Below are 27764 nucleotides of genomic sequence, written 5' to 3'. Positions count from 1 at the left end.
TTTTCCCTGATTTCAAACTTCGCGCCGAGAATTTTACCGGGGGGGGGGTTGCTAGATAACGCAATGTTCACCAGACCGTGCCGGATTATTCGTTATTATTAAAATTTTAAAAGTGCCAATACTTTACATCGCCTGCACGTTATCAAGAAGATGAACAAATACTTGCTTCGCTTACACGTGGCTTGCATCCACGACCGGCTTTTTGCATCTCTGGCTTGCATAAGACATTGCATCATCATCTGCAGCGAAGCCGAATCAATCCGTATCGTCCGCTGCTGTCTGTTTTGCATGCTGATTTCTATGGTGCTTAGCACGATAGCGAAGTGTGACGTTAGAATACCTCTTTGTGGCAGTTACTAAAAAGTCAAATCAGTGTTCTTTGCTACTCAAAATATCCTGTCTACGCGCACAATGGGCGAGGACGCTCATCATATTGAAAAGAGTAAGCTTCAAAGCGTTTCCCAAAGCTATGTGGCAAACGACGGTCATCCTGAGCTGCCAGCTCATGCGGCTTGAACTTGATTCTCTTTCTGAAGAAAATGATCGCGCCGAAATATTTGCTTTGAGCTGAGAAGAATTAGCTTAAAAAAAAACATTATTATAAAATTGCAACTTACCGGAAAAAGCCATTGCCGGCGGTTTTTGCCGGCAAGGCACGCTTGAAAATTGAGCTGCTGGGCCCACTGAAGCAGTGGACATGTAGGAAAAGTTTCCTTGACTGAAGCCAGCCAGAACGTTTGTACAGATGAAACTTTGTGCATTCAATCCTGAGTTCTTCGGGCTATATTAAGCTATGTGTCCCGATGCCGACCGGCTTCAAGCTGGAAGTGCTTGTTTCGATTGCCTAGCAAAACATTGCTGTAGTTATGCCATACAGTTCTGACTAGGTTTATGAATTTATGCGCATAATGCACGCATACATCTAGTGGACAAGTTAGTTTATAAGTATTGGTTATGGCTTCTGAGCTGAATGCACATATCCTGGTCACACAGAGCCTCTGTACATGTCCGAATTGCACGGAGATGATGAATCCGGTGACGGCAGTGAGCTGAAACCAGTCAAGAGCTTACTACAAGTAAGTAGCTTCCAGCTGACAAATGGAAGACGCAAGAAATTAGTGTTAGCCAATTCCTGATCCCCATCCTTTTCGTGCAGGTAATGCGGATTGCTGGCAATGAACCCTTTCCTCCTATCTTCGGTGACGGGAAGGATGGCGAGGTATGCAGGTTTATTGTGTACATTTTCACCCCTTAACTGGTAATGATAAGGTAATAATACCTCTGCCATACATATAATTTAATATCATAAGTGCATAATGCCTTAAATTTTGATGTCATTCTTGCACTGCCTCACATACACATTTAATGATCAGCGCTACTGCCGCTCGCAACACGCTGAATTTGTTGCAACTCATTCACCCAAGAAAATGATCATGCTAAAATAATGCAGCCTCACTAGAAACAACCTCCACCAAGTAACAGACTTCTTATTCGAAGACAGCTGTACTGCATTTTGTTGCAAAGGGCATCATTTTTCTGACTTTTTTGTGCTGCACTCATGTCACATGCACACACACACACACACACACACAAAAAAAAAAAAAGGTAATAGAAAATGCTTAATTCCTTATGTTTCTTTATGCTATTGTTTTTGAAGTTGGGGCTGCACATATAGATTTAATGACTGGCTTGCAGGGAGGTGTATGTCGCAATAATATGTTTCGAGCTGTTAAATTTTACTTGATTATAAGAAGTGCTCGTGTGTGCTTGTATTTTCAGTATGATGCAGATATAATATGAAAGCACTCTTGAAGAAAATAGTGCTCATTATAATTGACATTAGCCATTCACATGTGTCGGCACACAAATTTAGAGTGTCAGTCAGATATGGTGGTCAAAAATGCATCATTCACAAAGATAATATAGTAGAAGCGCCTTGTCTGAAAGAAAAGTATAAGTGAAACATTTTATACTTTTTGGAATAATTTTATACTTTGATGGGAGGTTGTTCAATGTTCAGTAGTGCTCATCTCCTAATTTTAATTTAATTTTTAATTTTAATTGAATGCTTAAATTTAGGGATGAGGGCGCATGATTAATGGGGACAAGTGTATACATTTCTCGGGCGAAGAAGTCATGTTGATCACATTAGGCTGAAAATGTTGCTAAAGCTAATGCCATTGCTGTAAAATCTGCATGACATTAAATTTGACCATGTAGCTAAGGTAACACACTTTTAAGGAATGATAGTACATGCTTAATGCCTTAAATTTGTTAATGCCATTATTTTTGGAGTTGGTGCTACACATCCATACTTCAAGACAACATTTTCTGGCTATGGAGCCAAAGCTACTAAGCTGAAATGTATCAGCTCACTGCGCAGCAGAATGTAGTCCCTTTGTAAATTTTGCGGAATATTATACCATTACTGAAATATTGATGTTAATAATATATCACGATTTTACTACAAGACAAGGGAAATGTATCAGCTCACTGCGCAGCAGAATATAGTCCCTTTGTAAATTTTGCGGAATATTATACCATTACTGAAATATTGATGTTATTAATATACCACAATTTTACTACAAGACAAGGGAAATGTATCAGCTCACTGCACAGCAGAATGTAGTCCCTTTGTAAAGTTTGCGGAATATTATACCATTACTGAAATATTGATGCTATTAATATATCACGATTTTACAACAAGACAAGGGTGCAAAATGTTAGTGTAGTACATTTTAAAATCACTACAGTACGCCAAGCAAACGGAATGGTTGTGCCATCTGTTGGGAATCTGTTGGGAAAGTAGCCATAAACACTTGTGTCAGCGCAGTAGCCGGGAGTATCTGTCAATGGTTCCGGTAAAAACGGTGCCGTTGACATCAACACTGCAGCAGAGGTGCCTCATTTCACTGAAAGTTATGAATAAATCTTTTGAAGTTCGTCAGGAAATTGCTCATGGCACTGTGTATGATTTTCTGTGTGACAGTGTGTGAAATGGCAAAGAGAATATTCATTCCTTTAGTGAAGGAGTTGAGGTGAATTTGTTGTTAATGGCAGTACGGCTAATATCATTCAATATGCTCATTCAGGACCTCACATGTGTCATTAAAATTTAAGACAGTAGTTGCTTATTAGAATTTAATTTCTCCATGTGGCATGGATGTTACATTTCTGGCTTGTGTGCTGACACATGAGCTTGTGGCGGATTTTCAACTTGGCAGTCAAGAACAATGGCACCTTCTGCAAGGTAATTTTAATATTTGGGCAACATGGACAATATTTTGTGCTTATGAAGATATGTCATTAGCTAACTTAAAGCATTGATCATTTGCTGTTATTTCTTTTTGTGTGTGGCATGGGTGCAGTTTCTGTGCATATTTGTGGTTACATTGATAAGGTCAGGTTGAATCTCAGTGCACACTTAACTGGTCCGGTCATGCTGCCTTGCGTTTTTATTATGCGAAGATGTTATGCTTGGTCTTGTCTTTCACGCAGAAATGGGCCCTGGTATCCCAATCACAAATCAAGAAAGTGCGGAAGATCTGGGTACGAGAGCAGTACAAAAACGTTGAGCGAACTCAGAAAGAAGCAGAAGATGGGGCACGGCGTGAAAAGAACATAGAAGAGGCTAAGAAAGTCAAGATACAGCTGGATCCATCTCTGCCTACTCCTGTTAAGGTATGCTTGGGTTTTGTGGGGTGTTCTTTTTTTACATTAGTTGAATCACAATTTTTTTTTTATTGTGCTTTTATGCACGCAAGGAAATGCGTTTCTTTTCAGCTGCTTTCGATGTATTATTGTGTGGGAAGGTATTAGTGCATAGATGTATTTTAGTGCCACATATTGAATGCTAACCTACTAAGGGTGGGCAAATATTTAAAAATTTTTTTATAGCAAATCAAACATCCTTCATTTTCATTTTGAGTCATTGAACATATGAAGTAGTGCATGTTCAAAATGATTTGAAATGAATTGAAATCATTCTCTGATCTTTTCTAATAATTTGATTATAATTAGCCCACAGATCAAATAGGGCACATAGTGTTTTTTGGCTGTTTCATAATCATGGCACACTCCAACACCCACAGCATGCAACCACTATCAATCTCTGTGGGAAAGAGGGTGCGATGCCTTGACACAGTCTATTCACGTGGCGACATTCATAAGGGGCGAGTACATGGCCTTGAATAAGGGTTAGTGCTAGAGAGTTCAAGCAGATTTAGCAAAATCCTAACTTCATGCCCAGCTCTAGAGGCCATGGTCTACGCTCACAGTGCAACTCCACGCTCAAGTGCTGTTGTAATCAACCAGAAATGAAAGGTAATATTCATATGCGTATGACTTTATGGTCACCAAGTTAATATACTGACTTTAAGTTGCATATCCCCTAGTGGAGATCAGTGCTGCATCTTTCAAAAGCTATAGCTTTAAATCTATGACTTATAGTGCTACAGCTAGCACTTTGCTATTATACTTGAACATTCAGCTAATAATTGCACTATATTTTTTGTATTTGATTTGATCCTTTCACTATTTGATTTATGTTAAATTTGTTTTCGTAACTTTACTATTCATATCTGATTTGTTAGCAAAGGTAACCTATTCATATTTGATTCAGTTTCGAAAAAGTACAATAAGCTAATCCACTTATAACAATACTGGTGAGAACAATATATCGGACATATCAGTAGGCGGTCGGAGCACTTTCATGCTTTCTGTGGTAAAATAAACTGTTTATAACTGTGCTGTCATTGCACATTACCAGCTGTAACCATTAAATCTGGTCACTGAAAGCCAAGCTTAAGAGAGAAAAAAACATGAAAACTCTACAGCCACGGCAGCTGAAACGTGCTCACAATGCAAAGCATATACTTGAAGAGCTGGCAAAGCTGACTGACGGATTGACCCAATGCTCTGAAAGTAAAACCTGTGTGTGACCATGCACACATACGTCTTGTGCGCCAGAGATACTTACATGCCACGGTGATGGAGGGGTGGAGAAAGTACTGGGACTGTAAGATACTGAGATGTAATGATGATGACGGCATGTCTAGACTTGAAGAATTCTGGCATGTTGACAGTGCAGTGATGAAAAATGAAGTTTTCACTAGGTGGTCATATCAGTTGTCACCTCTGCTGACAGCAATCACAAACAGGAAGCTATGCAAAAGAGGCCTTACAAAAAAAAAAGCAAGTTCCCCGGAAATTCATTTTTGTTTAAGTCTCTAACTGGAATATGTGCAATAGTTAGGCATCCTGTTGGGAGATATGAAAAAATACGCCACAAACTAGTCAAAGTTTGGTGGTGCGGATATTTTCCTGCAAAGATATGAACATTGTAAGGTACTTATGCCAAAGTCTGCAACTCTTCGTTTTCTTTTTTTTTTTTTTATGACCTGGTTATAACAATTATTGATGAAACAATGATATTTCTTTGAACCATGTTTGACTGTATATGGCCATACCTATAGCCCATCTCTCATAGACTTGTTATGTTGCTTGTTATGCCCGTATGTTGCTTCCTTTCCCATTGATGCAGTCTCCTTTCACATTGCAAGTATTTCAGTTGTAATGTTTAGCATGTTTTTTTTTTTTTTTTTTGTTATTATTATTTTGATACAGCATGCAACAGACCTGCTGGCTCCTGCATATGATTCTCTAGAGCACCTCTGATACTGGTTGCGTTAACTTTTGTGTTCGCAGATCAAAGTGCGCGAAGCAAAAAGTCACCGAGGCCAGCGAGTGCACCTGTTCGGATGGGTTCACCATCTCCGAAGGCAGGGCCGTTCGCTCATGTTCATCTTGCTGCGAGATGGCACAGGCTTTCTCCAGTGCATCCTCACTGACCAGCTGGTATGTCTTGTTCTGAGTATAGGTTTGACAGTATTGTGCAAAAATATTGGAGTATGTACTATATAGCTTCTCAAAGTCAGGGCAAGGATGAAGCGGGGGAGGCTCTATTGCCACCTTTGTAGCCAGTATAATTTCATTCCCTCAAAGGCACCATGCCTTTGTGTGTACAGTAAAAGCTCGTTAATTCGAACTTCATGGGACCGGTAAAAAAAGTTCAAATTATCCGATGCTTGAATTATCGAATGGCCTCGGAAAAACTGACAAAAACCATTTGCATTAAGGTAAATGTATCGTATTTAGTCGTGTAACGAACCCACTCGCATAATAAACTCACCCTGCCCCGATTTGTGCCTAAGATTTTGAAGGAAAAAAAAAGTCAGTGCTTCCCTCTGTTTCGCGCGGTCACGGTCCTCAACACATTTCCTGGCAGTGCGCCAAGATGCTGCGTAGCAATAACGGTGTGTTTACCTTTTGGCATTAGCTCCAGCAACAGGGGGGCCCCCTTTTCAGTACATTCGCTTTATCATGCCATGGGCGATTGGGGTGGCCGTCATATACTGCCACTCAATCATTGTAACACGCGATAGCAGCAAACACCTTTTGAAGCGAACGATACTAAAAGCCGGCATCATGATCGCGGCTGACCGCGTGCTTCCGTTGATGACTGATGGGTAGAAGGTTGGACGAATATCGAAAAAAAAAAAAAAGTTTAACACGTAGTGCCCATCCGAAAACATAGCCCTTCGGGGGCATTGGCTGGGATCGTGCCAGCGGTATTTATCCGTATTTCCAAATTAACAGGGCTGTAATTAACGAGCATTTAGTTGCGAGTTTCGGAGGTTGTGTGGGAGAGCAGGCAACCGTCGCTGTGGCCACCGTTCCCTCCCTCCAAAGCTGGCGGCCACAGCGCCGGTCGTGGTGCCATTTAGGTTTTACCCACTCATCCATGGCTTTACCTGATTCCATCTTCTGTCCCCGTTTTGGACGTGCGCAGCCTCTAACTATTCCGCTCTTTTGCAGAGATATTTTTTTTTTTTTTTTTGCTATGTGCTGTGGGCCATGCCGCCCAGATACCGCAGTGCGCAGTTAGAATTATCCATATTGGAACCAACTCACATTCGAATAATGGGCTTTTTTGTACACACCTCTCTATGGAGCTTGGCCGGACCAAGTAGTATAGTTCGAATTATCGAGGTTCGAATTAAAGAGCTTTCACTGTACTTGAAAAACGTGTTAGGCTGCTCACAGTCCTTTATGACAGCATTCACTAAGCGCATATGTCACATGATCATAGAGTCATACTGCGATAGTATTTCGAACTGAGTGCTGTAGCCACTGCTCACATCACCCCTGGGCGTCGGTTCTGTACCAAGCTTCCTGTGCGTCTCTTGCGCTCAACTTCAGTTTCATGGGGAAAAGAGCATCTGATTTCTTCGTGCTGCAGGGCTTTCAGAAATGAGTTTTTTTTTTTTTTTTTTTTTTTTTTTTTTTTTTTTTATTTCAAAAACTGATATGGCATTGTCTTGTTCGTAGCTTTAAACTCCTTATTGGGACTAACCACCCAATTTCAATAATTAAAAGGTTGGTTAGCTGGTTTTAGTTAATCAGCTGGATAATTGAGGAGTTTTGTAGAATTTTGTGTCTGAAGAAAATTTGTTCCTCTGCATATATTTTTCTATATTGAACCCGCTATTCTCAGTGGTCTTTGAAAGTGTTTGCTGAAACACTCAGTATAAGAGTGCCAGAAAAAGCTGCAAAACCCGTAGCAATGAATACTGTTAAGTTTAACAAAATATTAACTATTCATTGCTAACACAACAACCAAGCACAAGAGACAACATTTCATGGAAAAAAATATTTAAACACGTACACGAGAATAGCCAGGGAATAAATATGTTCTTATCTACAGAAATGGAGAAAGTAACATGCTGAGTGCAATCTTCACCTGAAAAATATGTGCTGCCTAGGAAATGGGTGTCCGTTTCAGTTTAATTTAATGTTGCATTGTTTCTCCTGTAGAATATTTCATCAGATTTGTTGCTAAACCTTATTAATTATATATTAAATTTGTAAAAGTTCAACGCTCACACACTATCATCTGTTCGAAAGGTTGTGGAATTTGCAATGTATGAAGAGCTGACGGCATTATTTTGAAAAGTTTTTGGCACCTAATTGGTACTTGTACCGTTGTTTTTATGCATAACAGCTTCATAGTCAGTAACAGACACTTTATTAAACACTTTAATTACTTCCTGCACTCCTGAGCCTGCCAGATAGTCAAACACTGTGTAGGGCATCAGGTGCTCACATTTTTAAGCAGACACCGAAGATACCTTGATGTAATTTTTCTTTGTTGTAAAAATTGTTTCTGAGGCTTTTCAGTCGGTAGCAAAAGTTGCATTTAGTATTGCCAAGAAAAATCGTATTTAGAACTTTTTCTAGCATACAATTCAAACTTGCAGTGTCCATACCAAAAGAGGCTTCATAGTCGGTATTTTGTTGTGAATGCCGTTGTTGCATATCTTCGGAAAGTGTGACGGCACTAGTGGGAGGTGAGGGATGGAAGAGGCCACCTACAAAATGTTCGAGGCCAAGGAAAAATCCACTTCATTAGAACCTTGATAAGGCAGATGATTCGTGATAATGCAGCTTACATTATACCGTTGAAACCCTTTGGTTGCAGTCTACCATGTTTTCATTTATTCATGAATGTCTTTTCCTGCTCCATGCGCCACATCACCATGAATGTTTTCACACTATCCCTGCTTTGGGTATCCACATAAAATCTTTCTCGGTGTACCACAATATGCTTTTGGCAAGGATTGGTGGTGGTAACACTTGTACTTGATTTTTTTTGCACTCACTAGTTTACATCAGCTTCATTTTCAGCAAAACTAGGACCTTTGTCATTAGAATGTGGTAATCTGTCAATACAGGCCACCTTTTTAATCTGTCAATACAGGTATCTTTTTAATTACATCACTGCAGAGGATGAATTAGGTTACAGAATAAACTAGCTGTTTAGATTTGCCAAAGGGGGAGAATGGCTGTTATGTTTTTTAAGTGTATTTGTTTTTATCAATGTGAACTTCTCAGGAAGTGAAGCGATGTGCGGTGTTCCAAGTTTGGAAAGGCACATATCTTTTTTTTTTTTGGGGGGGGGGGGGGGCCATTATCCCAGTTCAGGAATCTTGGCCAGTTCATTACATGTCCAGATCTGCATTGATTGTTAGAGCTGCAGCATTCTGAGCCTATAGCTCATCTTCTATGAAATATGTGATCTGTATTATTTGATAGGCTTAATTTGAAATGTTTTACTTGGGTCATTTGTCATTACAGAGGTCTTTGTCATTTGGATTCTATTTCAGTGCCACACATATGAGGCCCTGATGTTAACAACTGAGTCATCTGTTCATGTTTACGGAGAGCTTCGTCCTGTACTTGAAGGCAAGTCGGTGAGTTTAGGCAACAGATTCAGGTTCTGCTTCCTTGTGCCTCACTTGATGCTGGCTACAAAGGATGAATTTGTAACATTTGAAGAGCTAAGATACAGCAGAGCAAAACTGTTGCCAGAGCAAGAACCAAGAATAGTCAATATTCAGTGCCTCAAAGCATGAAACAGTAGAAACCCTTTATAGCGAAGTCACTCGGACCGACAAAAATCTTTAACTAGTATATCAGGGTCTTTACTGTATCAGTTGTTAGTAATGACATGGCCCTAAAGATGCTGTCTAGTACTTGAATGGCTATTTAGTAAACACATCTTGTTACATTATGAAAAAAAAAAAAAAAGGCGCTAAAGTAACTTTCATTCTTCTCTTGTCGTCTCTGGGCAATTTTCTTTTTTTCATTTGTAAGGTTTTTTGTTTACATCTTGTGTAAGTACCTCTTTAGCATAGTGATATTGTAGTGCAAAACAGACAAGACACACGAGAAGACTGAACAACATGAGCGCTACCTTCCAACAACAGTTTTTCACACATGTAGCACAATTATACGCCAAAGACAAGGTATCACATGTGCTACAGTATCATCGCCGGAGAAAAGACAGTTCTTTATCACATAAACAAATCGACGGAGTGCTAACACGTCTCTCTGGAAGCATTTATCCTCTCCGCTTCAATTATTACACGTGTGGTCATATTAAAACTTCTTGCTAGCACAGCAGTTGTTCTAAGTATGGCTTGCAAGTTCTCGGTTTACAAGAAAGAATGTGATCCACAAGTGAACTTCCCTTCCCGTTCTTGACGTTACGTGCGTGCTCCATTAATCGCTCATTTAGGCATCGTCCTGTTTGTCCGATGTTGTGGCCACCACATTATAAAGGTATCTGATACATGATTCCTTCAATGCAATGTACGAAAGGCTTCTGATGACGAGTCGTGCAAGCACGTGCTTCGTTACTGTTTGTTTTGTCAATCTTGCACAAAGAAGCTAGTTTTTTCGGAGCCGAAAATACGATGGTTGTGTTTGCCCTTCGTCGAGTTCTCTTTCAGTTTCAGTTCAGTCGCTCAGTCATGTCCGACTCTTCGTGACCCTATGGACCATGTCACGCCACGCTTTCCGGTCTCTCGCTATCTTCCTAACATCACATAACTTCATCTGCAGTGCCTCGAGGATGCCATCTAACCATCGCTTTCGCTGCCTACCCCTTTTCCGGCGACCCTCAACCTTTCCCAACATCAAATCTTTCTCCAGCGACTCCTCTCTTCTCATCAGATGACCAAAGTAGCTGAGCTTTAACTTTAGAATTTGACCCTCTATGGTCGACAATATCGACTGATTTGATCTTCTGGCAGTCCAAGGAGCTCTCAAGAGTCTTCGCCAGCACCACAATTCAAACGCGTCAATTCTTTGGCGGTCAGCCTTTTTCACAGTCCAACTCTCGCATCCATACATCACAACTGGAAAGACCATAGCACGAGTTATACGGATCTTGGTTGGCAGACTAATGTCTCTGCTCTTTACTAGGCGGTCAAGGCTAACCATTGCTCTTTTTCCCAGAAGCAGGCGTCTCCTAATTTCATGGCTGCAGTCTCCTTCCAAGGTAATCTTGGAGCCCAAGAAGAGAAAATTTGTTACAGCTTCCACTTCTTGTCCATTGATACTCCAGGACTTGATAGGGCAGGACGCCATGATCTTTGTCTTTTTAATGTTCAGTTTAAGCCCAAACTTCTCACTCTCTTCTTGCACGTGCATCAGAAGTCTCTTGAGTTCCACTTCACTTTCTGCCATTAAAGTGGTATCATCTGCATATCATCCGCCAGTCACAGTACCATTAATGATATGGCGCCGGAAGATGAGCCCCCCAGGTTGGAAGGTGTCCCACATGTTACTGGGGATGAACAAAGGGCGATTCCTAGTAGCTCCAGGACGAATGAAGCGGCTGGGCTAAAGCCAAAAGGACGCTCAGTTGTGGATGTGTCGGGAAGCGACCGGAAAGTCCGATGTTGCAAGGAGATATATCACATAGCAACATGGAATGTAAGATCTATGACGCAAGGTAAACTGGATGTCGTCAAGCGAGTTCTCTTTAGATTATGGGAAATTCTGTGCATATACGGCATTACAACAAAACATTTTCTTCCATCGAGCAATGGAGGCTGGTGATCACCATTGAATTTTCTCAGAAGCTTCTCGGCAACAGATACCTGGACCTCGGCAGGGTATCCAGCATTAGTCAACCTTGTGGACTGTTGATTAAAACTTTCGTTCAGCTTGTGCGTACACGATTTTTTGAGGGAGTTCTGAAAACACATGTTGACGATGGCTCTCTTTACGAGTTTTGAATGTGCGGAATGATAGGGTAATACAGGTTTGTTACTACGAGGCTGGTAGGCCCAGCAAATGCGATTAGGGTGGAAGGTCAAGATAAGATCTAAAAACCTTAAATAGTCATTTACTGGCAGTTCAGTGGTCAAAACTAGTGGGTTAAAACATTCCTTCATGATGGTTAAAATGTTTATGGCCTTTGACTCTAGTGAGCCAGAGACAGTGCGAATAAGGATTACGAATTCATCAACAAATCTAAAGATTTGCAACACGTCCATACCCTCAAGGCGACTGATAACAGTCTTGTCCAGTTTAGATAAAAACATGTTGCTTAAAACCAGGGCCAGGCATGAACCGATACATATCCCGTCCTTCTGAAGGTACGGTTTATCTTTCCAGTTAATGAACGTTGATTTTAAATACAATGCTAAAAGTTCTAGGAAGCTACTCACTGATATACCCGTCGTGTTTTGGAAGGCAACACACCCGAAATCTTCAATGCACTCCTCAACACAGCAGAGCACCTTGTCATTTGGCAACGAGTAATACAAATCCTTAATGTCAACAGAAAAAGCATTAATGTTGCCACCAGTCACGTCTCGGACAAACCCTTTAGCATGGATGTAAAATGGCGACAAATACAACTGATACCTTTGTCACACGGGCAATCTCAATGCCCATTGAGTGAATGGCCATTGAAATTTTCAAGGGTCATTGAGATGCGCCAATGCCATACAACAAATCTTAATGACCATTGAATAGTGAGCATGTCATCCGACAGATGGCGCCACGGGTAATAATACCCAGTAAAAGTATGAAGTGAAACAGGATAGAACGAGGCATATATCGCACTAAATGCTATTATTAAATGAAAGTTCGTTTAGAGAAGGGTATTGAAATACCCTTCGCAGCGGTGGCGTAGCGGTAGAACATCCGCCTCGCATGCAAGAGGACCGGGGTTCAAATCCCGGTGCCGCGCAATTCTCCACCGGATGAAAAAAAAAGAAAAAAAAAAACGCGTGTCTATGGAATTGCATAAACAGGTTTGGGGTGCGACCTGATGCCGGTGAACACCTCCGGCAACGCACTCCCTCACCAGAACAGGAGCTGGCCACACTGGTGCAGTAATTGGCCGCCCCCTCCTATGATAAGCTCCATATTGGGATGGTGCGCATTTGGCAAGCACTCGCAGATTATGACTAGCAGCTTACCGGTATCGCTCAAGAGGAAAGTATACAACAGTTGCATCTTGCCTGTACTCATCTATGGGGCTGAAACGTGGAGGCTAACCAAGAGAGTTCTACTTAAGTTGAGGACAGCCCAGAGGGCTATGGAACGAAAAATGGTAGGGGTAACATTAAGAGATAGAAAGCATGCAGAGTGGCTCAGAGAAATAACTCAAGTTACCGACATTCTAGTGGAAATTAAGAAGAAGAAATGGACATGGGCAGGACATGTAGTGCGAAGAGAGGATAACCGATGGCCGCTGAGGGTAACAAACTGGATTCCAAGGAAGGAAAGCGTAGCAGGGGGCAGCAGAAAGTTAGGTGGGTGGATGAGATTAAGAAGTTAGCAGGGGTCAAGTGGATGCAGCTAGCACAGAACTGGGTTAAGTCGAGAAATATGGGAGAGTCCTTCGCCCTGCAGTGGGTATAATCAGGCTGATGATGATGATTGAAATACCTTGCAGCACGACATCGCCCACAGGCAAGCAACGGCGGAACAACGACGAACGGTGTGCAATCGCCGCATTCATTTTGCGCCAGTGATGCTGCTACAGCTCGGCAGTGGTCTTCGCTGCGTTCATAGTTGCTATCGGTAGAAGCACATGTAGGGCTCTTCTTGGTCTCGGTTGTCACAAAGCGTGGTAAACGGGGAACATGAGCGAAACACTGCAGCATATGCCACACTGCCACAGAACAGCAACTAGACACCCTAGAACAGCGTCAGTTTGTTTACGTCTGAACACCGCACATGCAATAGAGCGATCATTTTGACTTGCAAAGAGCTAGTTGACGAACCGCATAATGTAGTCTAAATAATTTAATCCAAAAGATGTTTTGTTTCATCTAAGTTTATGTCTTGTTTTTCACCTTAGGGTGAGTGCGGGGCTGCTCTCAATGTTCCTTGGCGTTCCAGTGGTCATTCGCGGACCTCATTGAGTCAATGTCGATAGAGTTCAATCATCGTTGAAAACCGCCGTGTGGCAGTGGCCAATCCCCATTGCGTTTGATCTCCATTGACTCAATGGGTATTGAAACTGTCCGTGTGACAGGGGTATGAGTTTGAGTTCATGTGAAAACCAAGACCTTGCATGAACATGGTGTCGTCTTTCACTGTTTGTCATTATTTATAACTCAACACATCAGAAATCGGCATGACAGTCGAACGCGGCAAAACTGCACAGGCCGCGCCTCTACTTCTTTCCACCACTGCCTCTTGCTTCACATTGCACAGTGCTGCGAACGTTCGGCCGTTTCTTCACTTCCCTATTTCTCGCTACACTTTTACTCTAATTTCTGAACTGACCATGCCGCCTTCTTTGCACATGTGTAGCCGGATTTACTTTTTTTTTTTTTTTTTTCTATGCTCCGCATGCATTCCCTCACGGCTGCAATGCCTATGTAAAGTTGACTTTTCCTCACAGCTGTGGCGTCCAGTGGCAAAGCCAATTAAAGAACTTGCTCAGTGGTTGTTTTTTCTTTCTTTTTTCTTTTTTTCAGAAAAAAAATATATTTTCAGGCTATTTGCGGTAGCGCGCTCGCGGCGACGTCATTTCTTGGGAAGTACGTCACTGCGACCAGAAGCTTCTTAACCGATTTTTGCAAAAATTGTCTTTACTATAAAAGGGAAAAAATCTACAGTCATCTATGGAAGATGAACTGGGACTTCAGTTCTACTTTACTGTATCAAAGTTCTTACTATATCCGAGTTTACTATAACGGGGCTCTACTATTTTCATGCTTTCTCTGTGTACCATAATGCGAATCAGTTTCAACTCCAGTAGCCTTTTTCCTGAATAAATGAATAGATATAGGCAATTAATTTCTTTGTTGAGTGGTTTTGATTGAATGGCAGGAATTTTGTCCATCTTTGGTGTGGAAACCAAGTTGTGTAAAAAATATGGAGCTCTTCACTTCACTGATAACTGCTCGATTACTTTTTCATTCTCATATTTAGCCATGCATCCATGCCAGATGTATAGTGTGCGGGCTCACATCATGCTTGTGCCCAGTAGTTACTAACGTTTGTGCATGCTTTATGCCTTCAACTAAGCATTTCTTTTTTTACTTATGGGGAGGTTTGTACGAACATTAAATGATTTTGGTTACTGTACTCAATTGAATAGTCACGCATTCTATAGTCGATTCAATCCAAATATTTGGTATTCGAAATCTCATTACCAATAATGTTTGTGAAATGCTTGCCTCGTGCAATTTCGGCAGTATAGAACTCCACTATAGTAAACTCTATTATAGTAATATCTCAGATATAATGAAGTGAAACTGAACTCTCACTATATCTCCATAGACGAGTGTACATTTTTTTCACCTTTACTATATATTTTTTCCCCTTTACTGCCTCTGAGATGATAGAAACAGCGGAAAACGACGCCACAAGAAATCAAACTAAGTTGTATTAGTAGCCACACTGCATTCACGCCAAAGAGGTACTTCCATAAGATGTAAACAAAGAATTTTATAGCTGAAAAAAAAAAAAAAGTTGCACAAAGAGACGATAAGAGAAGGATGGATGTTATTTTGGAATGCTTTTTCTTGCAGCAATAAGAAGCGTTTAGTAAGTAATCATTTAATTACCAGACAGCATCTTCAGGGCTATGTCATCGCCAACAGCTGATATAGTAAAGACTCTGATATAGCAAAGATTTTTGCCAGTCCGAGGGACTCTACTATGAAGGTTTTCTACTTGATGCAACTTCCAGGATGGTACCACAGCCCGCGTGCAACCAAGGCCTGACTCCATGGAAACTTCCTAGGCCTACTTGCTATGTGTCTGCATGCCCACATATACACAGGAGCCAGTCTGTGGAAGTGTATAGTAGCACACGTAAGCAGGTGCGAATTTGGTGCCCAGATATGTACCTGCCAGGAATCTGCACCCCCATCTACCTGCCAGAACCGTCATGGTGGCATTTACGAATTGAAGGAGGCAAGGCTTCGCTGATTTCCACAGGATAAGTCAGAACTGACTGTATCTGCTACATCCGCACTTCTCCGTGTGAATTCGGCTAATCAGGCACGGCTGCTGAAGCAGGAAAGGCACATTGAGATGGATGCTTGCTTCTGACTTCTGGTCCAGGCTACCGCTGCATGCGATGCGTATCTAGCATGTGTCCGTGGAGTTACCACTTCAGAGCAACATTTGCGAAACCGCGCTATTGCAGGAAAAGCCAGCAATTGGAAGACCTACAAATAGGTCACACCCTGCAAGTATATTGTCAGCTCTGAGTGTAGTTGAGCTCCCTAAATTTCCACTGACCACTTCTGTAGGAGATAAATGCGACTTCAGTCACTGCGACATAACTTCAGTACTTGCTTTTATTTTTGCATCTAATGGTGTTCTGTGCTGGAAAATTGCATAGTTTTGAATGTGCTTATTTTAGTGACCAGTTTTATGATGCATAACAAGTATTCGAAAGTATATTCACTTTAAAATTATTTGAAGAATTTGCTTTTTGCTTCAAATTTGCTTTGAATCAGAAAACGTACTGCGCAGCAGTAATAAAAGTCAATGATTTTGAAAGCTCTAAACTGTGTTGCTTGCTCTGTCTTAGTTTAAGGACTATTTGAGCTATTCACTTAAAAGGGTTTTAACCGAATATACCTGTTACTTCAAATGCTCTTCGAACCGAAATAAAACTATTTCGACACTCCTACTCATGGCACTTCATATGCAGGCACCTGGGGGTCATGAGCTCCACGTCGATTTCTGGGAGCTGATTGGAGATGCCCCGGCTGGGGGCCTGGAAAACGTCATCAACGAGGTGATTCTTCAACCCTTGTAAAGTTAGTTTGAAAGTGTGGCTCATAACTGCAGTACCTATGATTTGCATTTGTGATTATGATTGGAAAAGAACTATGCTTTTCATAGTTTTTTATGTGCGCAACAAAAGGTTTTCCTTGGTGCCTTGCCAGTCAGGAATTGCCTGTAATCACACTTTGCATGCTAAAAGCACTCCAATGACTTATAGAATGAAATCTCATTATAGCAAAGCCAAAGGGCAGTTAGTACTTCTTTGCTGCAGCTTTTTTTTTTTTTTAATTCGTGGTGGCTTTGGCAGTGATAGACACGCCTTTGAACGGGTACCACGTGCAACCTTTATGCTTCTGCCACGTGGACCATGATATGCATCAGCTTCTGGGCTTTACTTCATTATAGCTATGTTTAGCTGCATTTCCACAATCTTTGAAAAGGTACTGTAGCGTACTGCTTGTAAGATTAATGCTCGTTGATGTTACGTTTACATAGCAGTATCGATGTGGTTTTCAGCTTAGCATATAGATATGTAAATAATTGATTTACAAGGCTGAATCAAGATTTACAAGAATTTTGAATGTGATACTATTAAGGTCATTATATATATATGTTGAAAAATCTTTTGCATATTGTAGTAGCTTAAAACTGCGTGTTAATGAGCATGTGTAAAATAATAAAGGCAGAAATTAAGGGATCAGTAAAAAAGTGATTGCTATTGTGGTTTCGCTCGAGATTTGCTCGCAACTGAGGAAAGACATTGACGCTATTGCATCTTACCCCTAAATGTGGAGCTTAAATGTTCCCCAAATTGCTGCACGAAATGTTGCATGACTGCCAACTGTTGTATGAGCAGTGAATACGAGAATAAATCCTGGTTCTTTTCCATTTGCTTTCTTCTTTGTGCTTGAATTTTGCACAGCAGTATTTGTTGGAAGCATGTTCTTTTAATAACATGTGGCCACTTTTGCTCGCATTAATCAACGTGAGAAAAAAAGGGCAGTATGTGGTTTGGGGCCTAACCGCAAATGCATAGTTACAAGTCTAAGGGTACGGACACACTGGTGGGAGAACGCGCGCGGCAGAGAGGCCACATCGGTTTTGCGCGGTGATCGCCGCGGAGGTCACGTGACAGCGCTGATCGCGCCTTGTGTCCGACTCTGTGAGCTGATCTACGAATCTTTTTTCGGCCAGCAGACCTCATTCCAGCTTCTCCTTGTCCCTCATCATCCACCGCGACGATCGTGTTTGCTCCGCAGCACACCGCTTGACTATTCGAAACAAATTTACTGTCCTGTTCACATTTTCCCCGACGTGAATGTTCATCGGGCACTCAAGTATGAAAACAACTCGCCTGCGAGATCGAATGCTTTGCCGATGATCGCTCATCGGTTGATTTTCACGTAAAAGGGTATTAACCGAGCAGCCTCAAGAAAGTGTTCCATTATTCTCTCACTGAGGCGAAGTTTTCAACACCGCGGTACAAAAGGAGAATGCTCGCTTCGTCGTTGATTGCGCGGAGCGCTTGAGTTAACTTCGGTAGCAGGCATGAGATGGCGACACTTACGCGCACGTCGTTGAGCCGGACGTCTCTCATTGGCTCTTCCGATTTGAGGCACGCGGCAAGCCGCCGAAAATGGCTCTTCGACCCATTCGGCGCGCGGCAGGTCTACCCGCCGCCGCTGCAGGTTTTGCGGCAAACTGCTTGCCGCCGGCGGCATGCCGCGCGCGTCTTCCCGCTAGTGTGTCCCTACCTTAAGAAGTTATGTGCGTTTTGTTTGAGAAAGAATAGGAAGCCAATATGATTACCATTTTCGCTGTCTCCTGTTGGATTATGGCTGTTTTTTCTTTTTGATAGGTGAGGCCCCTTCTCATTGTTCGAAAATGTGCGCATATTTGCATATTTAGTGAGATCAGTTTAAAAGCAGCTGAATTTTTTAAGGCGAAAGCCTTTGTAGGCTCATGGAATGAAATTCGTGTGTGAGAGTTGTGTGCGAGATCTGTCATTTCTCGCCAGATTCCACGAAATGTGTTCTTGTCTAGCATTCCTGCCATCTGCAGTGCCACACTTGAACGCGTGCCAAGGAACGCCACGCGATAGGAGCAATGGTGTACCATCCAAACTCACACTTACCGGAGAAAGTGTGACAGATACTGCGCATTTTCTTTTCTGTAAACCAATTATAATTATGTGTAGCACTGCAACAAATGCCGGTAAGAGTCAAACGATGAGAGGCTAACGATAGGAGAGGAAAAGTAAGCTTTCGCCATTCTCCTCTTGAGAGACATCTAAGAGACCCTCTAATTTATTTAGTGCATTATGCAAGGCCTACTGCAAAGTTTATTATTCAACAAAACCCACTACTCTATACAATGTGCAAAATTTCAATTGTTTGAACAGAAATGACAGTTGTTTTATGCTGGATAAGTATTTACTCAAAATTCAGTTAGCTGCCTAGCAGTGAGTAGTTCATATTAGACGTAATCCGGCATATTTGCTAATGGAAAGGCAGCAATGATAGGTTTCATTGGGCAAGGTTTTCTTTTCATTTTTGTCTTCATGTGCCAAGAGTTTTCATTTTTTTTTTTTGTCATTTTGATGTTTTGCAGGAATCCCATGTTGATATTCTATTAGACAACCGCCACTTGGCACTGCGGGGAGACACGGTAAGCATCGTCAATACAGCACTGTGTAAAAACATGCCATGACTTCATTGAAGTTTTTGACACACAGCACTCTGCTTACATTGCTGCCCTGGCTGCAGCATGTAATTTGTACCTAGGCAAGTAGACAAATGAATTGGTTGGCACTAAGTAGCTGCAGCTACCAGGAGGCAGAAACCAGGACTTTGGGATATGATGATTTCAGGCCTTGAAAATTTTGAAGTGACTTCATTTTCATCCGTAAAATGTTTCTGTCAATAGGTGCATAATGCCTTGCACACGAGGGCACTAGAGCAGCACATTTCCAGTATCAATACTTGTCTCGGCTCGCCTTAAGGGTATCGAAATCCATAGGAAAGGATGGAAAAGGCATATGGTATGATCTGTATTAGCATATCTTCAGGTGGTCATTGGGATGTCTTGTATGTTTGCCAAGATTGTCACACAGTATAGATGAGCCATGGTGAAGCCTGGCTCTCCGCAGTGAGCATCCTGAGGAGCAATATAATTTTGTTTTTGTTGAATTTTCATACCTTAGAGGGACTCGTAAGGTAGGTGAGCACAGCAGTTTAGGGGAGCTCTGTGTGAAATCATGTTGCAGTTTTAGGGTGGAGAGATGAGCTCGCGGTGATATTGGGCTGCCTTGTTTCCAGTGTTGTTGTAACGGGCTTAGGTTCAGGTTGTGCTGTATTTCTTACCTCAGTTCAGTTCAGGCGTTCAGTCGTGTCCGACTCTTCGTGACCCTATGGACCATGTCACGCCACGCTTTCCGGTCTATTTCTTACCTACCTCAGAAGTAACTGGCCACATTTGGAACTCACGAGTTGAGCATTCCAGTTCGCTAAAGTATCTTCACAGCAGCCTCACAGTGCATGAATTTTTATTTCATTTTACGATTTTAAAATTTAGAATTGTTTGCTTATTTTATGGAGTCCCAAAGCCTGAACTCAGGCTTCGGGGAACACTATAGTGGAGGGCTCCGAATAATTTAAGCCTCTGTGGTTCTTCAGTGTGCACTGAAATGATAATTTTCTCATCTAAATATTGATACTTTATCCTTTATATTAGGATACAACTTATAAAAGAAAACAAAAGCAGTCGCTAACTATAAAAAATGGTGGTACAAGCCTTGTGTGCTACTCTGCTGAACAGTGAACGAAATGAATTTTTGACGTTTGACCATACCAAACAACCCAGAGGCATTGAAATTCTTGACCCTATAATTTGGTCTGATAGTTAGCTTTTTATTTAGGTAACAAGAAATGCTTTAACAGCTGACTGCCAGAGGCATTGTGTGTGACAGTTGTTGCATTCTTTAGTTGTATCTGGCTATAGCGTCAAGCATGCTCGTGTAAAGATAAAAGAATACTAAAACTACCACTTCTGCATTGAAATATTATGATATTTCTGGTGGAACTTCAGTTCTTTTAACTTGAAGTCGAAACAGGCAGATGTGTATTTTGGACTTCTTATAACCTGGCTGTTTCCTGCGGTGCTAAGGCAGGCATCTTCTTTGCACCTTGTTCTGTTACTATCACCATGTTGTTGCTCCCGTACAGCAATAATGCTGCTGTTGCCTGCGGCCGCTCAAAATGCAGCAGAGTGTCTCTTGCGAGTGCTCAGTCCCACGCTGCTTCGAGCGAGCTTCAAGGCACTTGACCTCAGCTGAACAGTTGGACATCAGTCCATCTGTAGAGCTGGCATTGGTTATAGACTTATAATATGCAACCCCGGTTCACATTAGAGCTTCTTACTGTTGTTGTTTTCAGCTTTCCAAAATAATGATGGCCAAGTCAGCAGTGATGCACTGCTTTCGAGACTACTACTTCAGCAACAACTATGTTGAGGTTATCCCTCCTACTATGGTGCAGACACAGGTGGAAGGTGGCTCAACACTATTTGCATTCGACTACTTTGGGGAAAAGGTATGCTCATTGGGTTTTCTGCATTAAACCATCCAGTGGAGTTATGCAAATCCTATTAAAAAGAATTCTGTGCATAGGAGCCCCGTGAACATCATTGTGGTTCTAATTTAGTACTTGAAGGCAAACGTTACTTCATTTACCCTGAGACAAAAAGAGGCCTCAAGTGTTCTAGCTTGTATATATCTTTGTACTTTGTTTTGAAGTGGTTGATATGTAAGGCATATTATTTAGCAAACTGTTTTGAAGCCACTGGTGTAATCAAAATCCTTGGCAACCTAAATGACTGGCTTCACCAGTAAGATGTTTTTTGGGACTTTGTTACAGCTTTTTCTCTGACGTTTTCTTTAGTGCACCTCATACAGTGATGCAACCTACATTACATACCTAAAAGTGACATGCCACCACACAGTCGTGCAGTCGTTTGCCGTGCTCAGTCACTTTGTTTTAAATTGAAATCGATGTGCAAAAGAGAAAGATATCAAATTCTTTAATGATATGTTTCCTCATGTGTATAACCACATAGTCTTGCTGCACCCACACCGGACATAGCCACTCCTACATACACTCTGGTCATGTTCCCGAAAGCTTCAATTTCTGCGTCAGTTTCATCAGCATTATTTCCATTTGTCTTTGTGTGTACTGTTCGTTGTTCTTTCTCATCGTGATGTCGTCTGTGCCATTCAGTTTGTGTTGGAGAACGGGAACCAGTTAGGGGTAAATTCGATATGGGCGACCCAGGACTGGTGCAAAACCGCAAGGGTGGTCTGGTTGTTGAAGGCAAGAAAGAGAGACTGTTGGAGGAAGGCATGCTAGCCAGAGCTTGAGGATCAACTGTGCATGTCAACTGCCGCAAGTGCATTTTTGTCACACTCGCCAATGCAAGGATCCTTGGTGCGTATTTATATTGCTTACAGTATAAAGAGATGTGTCTTATACTTTGTTGTGACTTACATGGGATAATTTGAAACTGCTTTTTGCAGGGAGCTATGAGTTAAAAGAGAGATCTATAAAAAATATGATAATTTCACACAGCTCTTCATGTGTTCTTTAAACTACTGTCCCCACAATGGAATGTATTCCTTTTTCTTCTCTACCATTTACAGGCTTACCTGACGCAGTCTTCACAGTTGTACTTGGAAACAGTAGTCCCGGCTCTTGGGGACGTGTTTTGTGTGGCGCAGTCTTACAGAGCAGAACAATCTCGCACACGACGTCATTTGTCTGAGTGCGTTGCTTTTTTTTTTTTTAACTGTTATTTCATTCACTGTTATCAGCCATGCTGAAGTAAAAGTAAGGAACATTATCATAGAACTTGCTTCTTCAGTGCAAACTCTGGGCAGTGCAGCGTGTCACTTTTCATTTAGCTGAGGGAATTGGATATTGGTCTTGAACTACAACTTGCTGGGTGTTGCACAAAGGTGTGATGTGAATTCATTTGCATTTTGACTACGGTGCACATACTGGAAGTTTGAGTCACAAGAAAATCTCGAACAACCCCTGCGCTCATACTGGTAGATGCATCTGTAAAGTTGTGAACGACGGCTTCAAACAATATTCAGTTTCTAAAAGTTGCTTTTGCCAGGCGTTGCTGCTTTCAAGGGCTCACATTATCTGCTCTTGCAGTTTGTGGAGAAGAGATGAGGCATCGGCAACTTTTGACCTCAAACTTGTTTTTTTTAGATTTACGCACATTGAGGCGGAATGCCCTTTCCTGACGTTTGACGAGTTCATAAACAAAGTGGAAGATCTGGTGGTGGGTGTATGTGAGCGCATTCTGAAATCACATGCTGCATCCATTGTGCTTGAGCTGAACCCTGTGAGTATTAGTTTGTCTTACTTTTTGTTGTAATAAAAAGTAAGGATGCATTTATGGTTGCGAACTTGCTAAATGGTTCAAAACCAACATGCTGTGATCATCAGCATTGCGTTTTCATTGTACAGGTTATTGTAGTACTATGTATCATAAATATGCATGCTTAGCTTCAGGCTATTTTTTCCATGCTTGTGGGCTTGCTTGACATTTTGCTTTGCCTAATGAACGTTTTTTTTTTTTTTTATAAATTTGAGTCATTTGAGTGCTTTTGTTAACCAGGGCTTTTGATTACTCTTTCAGAAACAGCATAATGAGATATATTTGTTTGTTAATTCAACTACATTAGAACCCCTCTATAGTAAGCTCAGATATAGTAAAATGAAACGGATGTCCCAGTTCATCTTCTATAGATGACTGTACATTTTTTCCCCTTTATAATGGAACATTATTGGTAAAAATCGGTTATAGTAAAGTGTGTCTGGCTGCGGCAATGACTTCCCACGAAATGACATCGGCGTATGTGCGCTATCTAATATCGCGAGGCAACTTTTTTTTTTTTTTTTCTCGAAAAAGACAATTGCCTCGCGATACTAGGTGGCGTGCGTGCGCCGATTCTGCAGTGGAGAAATGCAAAAGCATGAGCGTTGCTGCTGCACATGGTACTTCGCATGCCCCTTGTCGAACACAACCAGCATTGCGTTGAACGCGTCAAAGTGCATTGGAATTCTACAATTGGTTTACAGGAAAGGAAAGGTGCTGTATCAGTCACTCGCGGAATCTCACTGACATCTCGCGGACAAATCTTGCCACCATGAGCCTAGATAAATAAATAAAGGACACCACGTTTTTTTCTAAATGTCTTTACCACAGGGTTTAGCAGCACTCAGGAGGACTGAAATTTACGTAGGGCTTGGAGCCGTGAGGGCAAGCATGCAGCGCGTAGGAAAAATAAGTAAAGCTATCTACAAATGTGGAAATAAAGTGGCGCAATCTGTTCAGGAAGTAAAAGAGAGTAAAACTGCAGCGAGAAATAGGGAAGAGAAGAAACAGCCAAACATTCGTAGCACTTATGTAGCATGAGACAGTGGTGACGAGAACTGGAGATGCAGCTTCTGCTGTTTTGTAGCGCTTGATTGCTGCACATATTTCTGATCTCTTGCCTCTTAAGAAGACAGAAACAGCAGATGGTGACGCCATGTTCATGCAAGGCTTTGGTTTTCACATGAAATCAAACTTGGTTATATTCGTAGCCCCATTGCCCTCATGCTTAAGAGGTACTTCTACAAGATGTAAACAAAAAATCTTGTTGCTGAAAAAATGCCACGAAGAGATCATAAAAAAGAGCTGGAAGGTAATTTAGAGTGTCTTTTTTTTATTATGCAACAAAATGTGTTCAGTAAGTAGGAATTTAATTACCAGACGGCACATTTAGGACCATGTCATCACCAGCAACTGATGTAGTAAAGACCCTGATATGGTAAAGATTTTTGCTGTTTCATATGACTTCACTATAAAGGTGTTCTGCAGTTTAAGGGTTGTCCACTTTTCATTTGCACTTTTGATACAAAGAGACATTTTGAACATTCACAATAGGTTAGTTACGTCAGTGTTGATTATACTTCATAGTTTTCCTTGTAGAGCCTTATACTTTTCCAGGAAGGTTGTCTTAAATGCATGTGAAAAGTTAAAAGTGATGGGAATTAGGTTGTGGTCACTGATTTCTTGCGGGCGAGTAATGACTTCTAACTGCCTGTATAAGTGGTCAGTATGAGGTCCAGATTGTTCGCACATTCACACACCTGCCTTGTTGCATGTGAATGTGTGTACCCATTTAATTTGATGTTTCGACCAGAAGGCCGCCATAGTTGCTGAATGTGGTATTTAAGAATAATTTAGAAATGTCAGAACTGTGTAAAATTGTACTAAAAGTGAGTATTGTTGTTTGATTCCCGACCATTGTTATACATTTCTGCCACAATTTATGTGCCATGGCAACTTCTTCAGGCTGACACACACCATTAAATTAAGCAGATTTTACAAAATAAATTTTCTCGTGTAAAGTGCTGCAGATTTATCTATTCTTTTTAATTTTGGCTATCTGCTTGAGTTTCTTAGCTCATTACATACGCTGTACCACTCTCATCTGTCCGTGGAAATTGTGATGCTCGGCTCGTAAGAAGAAGAATTATTTTTTAAGATTTCTAGGCTTGCTGTTGTATTTGCAGGACTGTGGCAATTACAGTAAAACTCCATTGATACATTTACAAAACTGCAGCAATTACTGTAAAACTTCATTGATACAGTTTAATGTAAGAGAGACATTATCTGGGAAAACGTATCATCCGAACTGCTCGATTTTGAAAAATGTAACTGTTGTATTACGCTCAAAGGCATCTATTTACACTTTCACTTCATGAAAATGTATATTAGCATTTTTTCGCTTAAAATATGAAGAGCCCATGTTCTGTTTATTGCAGAATTAAGTTCATATTTGCATTGTCCTTAGTATGGGAGAGGTTTAGCAGCACATCTGGTACTTTGACGGCAATGGCAAGTCGATACCGCTTCCTTGTTGGTTTGGATGCTTCACACCCTTGCGCTAGTGCACTGTGGTGAAGCCTCATTTGTGGGCTTCATTCTGCGTTCGCCAGATCTGGCTCGCTCTAGTTGTTTCCCTATGATTCACCTCATGCCCCTAAGGCATTGCCAAGATATCACTGCATCTTCTCTACATCATGTCTCAGCAGTAATGGCCCTTTCATGTTAGTTTTTACCCCCTTTCACCAAAACGCTGCAGAGAAGCCACCACAGTGTATGAGTGGTCAGCTCTTGGTGCCACGCATTCCCGATTTCAGTCCTCTTGTATGTTGCAATATGTGCGGTTGATTGCCAAACTTATTAAATGATCACAATTTGTGGAAATTTTGAATGTAGTGCTTGTGAAATCACGTTATCTGGAAACATATTAACCGGGAAGAGAAAAACTATGTAACTCTATGTGAGATTCTTACAACGCACGATTTTGAACGTATGAAACAGGAAATCCTGTCAACAAAGGATTTTTCTGCGAGAAATGTATTTATTATGCTTAACCAGCAGCGGCATTGTGTGCGGTTTGTGTTCTGAAGTTTTGGTAATGAAAGGTAGTGACTTCTGGCCGTTTCAGGAATAGCCTTGCAATTATCTAATGCAGGTGCAAATCTGGCCTAAACTCTGAAACAGGGTGTAGCAATTTTTTTCTATTTCTCATTATGTTCCACATTGCACAGTTTGGTCAAGCATTTGTGCTGACTGACCCGGGCAGCCTGCTGTTTATGCTAGCATTCACTTGTATTGCTAGTCTTGTGACTTAACACACTGTGCACTGTCGCGCGCAGGAGTTTGCTGTTCCTGAGCGGCCTTTCTTGAGGCTACAATATTCAGAGGCCATAGAATACTTGCGCAAAAACAACATCACGAAGGAAGACGGCTCCTTTTACGAGTTTGGTGAAGACATTCCTGAGCTTCCAGAGCGCCAGATGACTGACAAGATCAATCGGGTATGTCACTCTAAAGGGCATATTTTTTTCACGTTAGCATTGTATTCATGTTTGCCTGTCTGCCAAAGGCAAAAGATGCTCTTGGCTTCGATACTCACCGGCATACAAAGGTGGATGCAGTTCCTGTTGTTTCCTGCATTATGACTTCATAAGTATGTCAGCTTTATTTAGTCCTAGCATACTTTGCAGTGCAGGCGCTGGAAAAGTTGATTCAGTGTGCAGTGCATTGCATATCAAGTACATAGCAACGTATGATTAAAATGCATGTTCTTTTTTGGGTGCCGATAAGGGTTCTTTGTTGTCATGGGGCAGTGCTCACATGACGCATGCGGCTGTGCTTTACACCTGCAGCTAGCTTTCACTGTCTTTTCTTCCTGTTTTTGAAATCTTCTTTGCACCACATTTAGCGGTGATGCGTTGCTGTGTACAATTAAAGCAGGTACTTAGCGCTGAAATTGCAGATGTGGAGAGTTCAGCACTGCTTTTTTTAATGTTATTGGATGCAGCTTGTACGCAGTAGCCGCATTTGAAGGTACCAGAACAGATTGATAACCATGCGAATTTGGAAGCTATGCATGCAGACTTATTTAGATGATATGTGAACATTATACATGTCTGCATGAACATTATACATGTCTGTGAAATTGTGTTTGCAGCGCAGACATATTTATGAGTGATTTCTTGCTGGGAATGGCTCTTTTGGTGGGTGTGGAAGGAGGCTTTATTTGTGCTGTGCATTTCTGGGACTTTCTGCACGTTGAGAAAAAATATGTATTTGTGCATTTTTTTTTATTAGAAAATATTAGAGCGATTTAAGAAGGGGAGAGGGACAGTCGTGCCTCCTCACCCTTCTTAAATCTGCCACTGAACTCTCTGAGTACAGAGCCATGGAGTACTGGAGCACTGGAGAATCAAAGGAGGCGTTGCAGGAACCCTGTTTTGGTGCAGCTGGTGCGGGCAGATTAAACGACACAGATGTGTCTTATTCACACTTCATTGTTTCTAGAGCCGAAGCGTACTTCACCCTGTTTCACTTTTGCATTGAACGAAAACCGCAGAGTTGAATGTTGTGATATTCTCTCAAACCTTAAAGGGCAGCTGAAGAGGTAATGGAATTCGACAGGCTTAAAGGAGTCAAATGTATGAGCCTCGCAGATGAGTATTGCAGTCTTTTTGTGGCAGCATTTTAATTGTTGAGGT

General features: G+C 41.5%; 1 protein-coding gene across 1 annotated transcript in view; it reads left to right on the top strand.

Annotated features, from left to right (window-relative positions):
• The first annotated feature begins 245 nt into the window (after positions 1 to 245).
• AsnRS (asparagine--tRNA ligase) overlaps positions 246 to 27764 on the top strand; it is a 34859-nt gene continuing 7340 nt past the window's right edge. Inside the window, exons 1-12 of the mRNA XM_084593767.1 lie at positions 246 to 442; positions 994 to 1076; positions 1157 to 1219; positions 3499 to 3681; positions 5707 to 5856; positions 9225 to 9311; positions 16547 to 16633; positions 19234 to 19290; positions 21057 to 21212; positions 22316 to 22437; positions 22893 to 23028; positions 26403 to 26564. Coding sequence (XP_084449893.1) covers positions 412 to 442; positions 994 to 1076; positions 1157 to 1219; positions 3499 to 3681; positions 5707 to 5856; positions 9225 to 9311; positions 16547 to 16633; positions 19234 to 19290; positions 21057 to 21212; positions 22316 to 22437; positions 22893 to 23028; positions 26403 to 26564 — 1317 coding nt within the window. The 5' untranslated portion in view covers positions 246 to 411. The remainder of the gene's footprint in view (positions 443 to 993; positions 1077 to 1156; positions 1220 to 3498; positions 3682 to 5706; positions 5857 to 9224; positions 9312 to 16546; positions 16634 to 19233; positions 19291 to 21056; positions 21213 to 22315; positions 22438 to 22892; positions 23029 to 26402; positions 26565 to 27764) is intronic.

Source organism: Amblyomma maculatum, chromosome 2 (assembly GCF_055883805.1).
Source record: "Amblyomma maculatum isolate TAMU_Amacu chromosome 2, ASM5588380v1, whole genome shotgun sequence".
Taxonomy (NCBI): domain Eukaryota; kingdom Metazoa; phylum Arthropoda; class Arachnida; order Ixodida; family Ixodidae; genus Amblyomma; species Amblyomma maculatum.
Note: the sequence above shows the minus strand (reverse complement) of the source record. Positions and strands in the feature narration are given on the sequence as shown.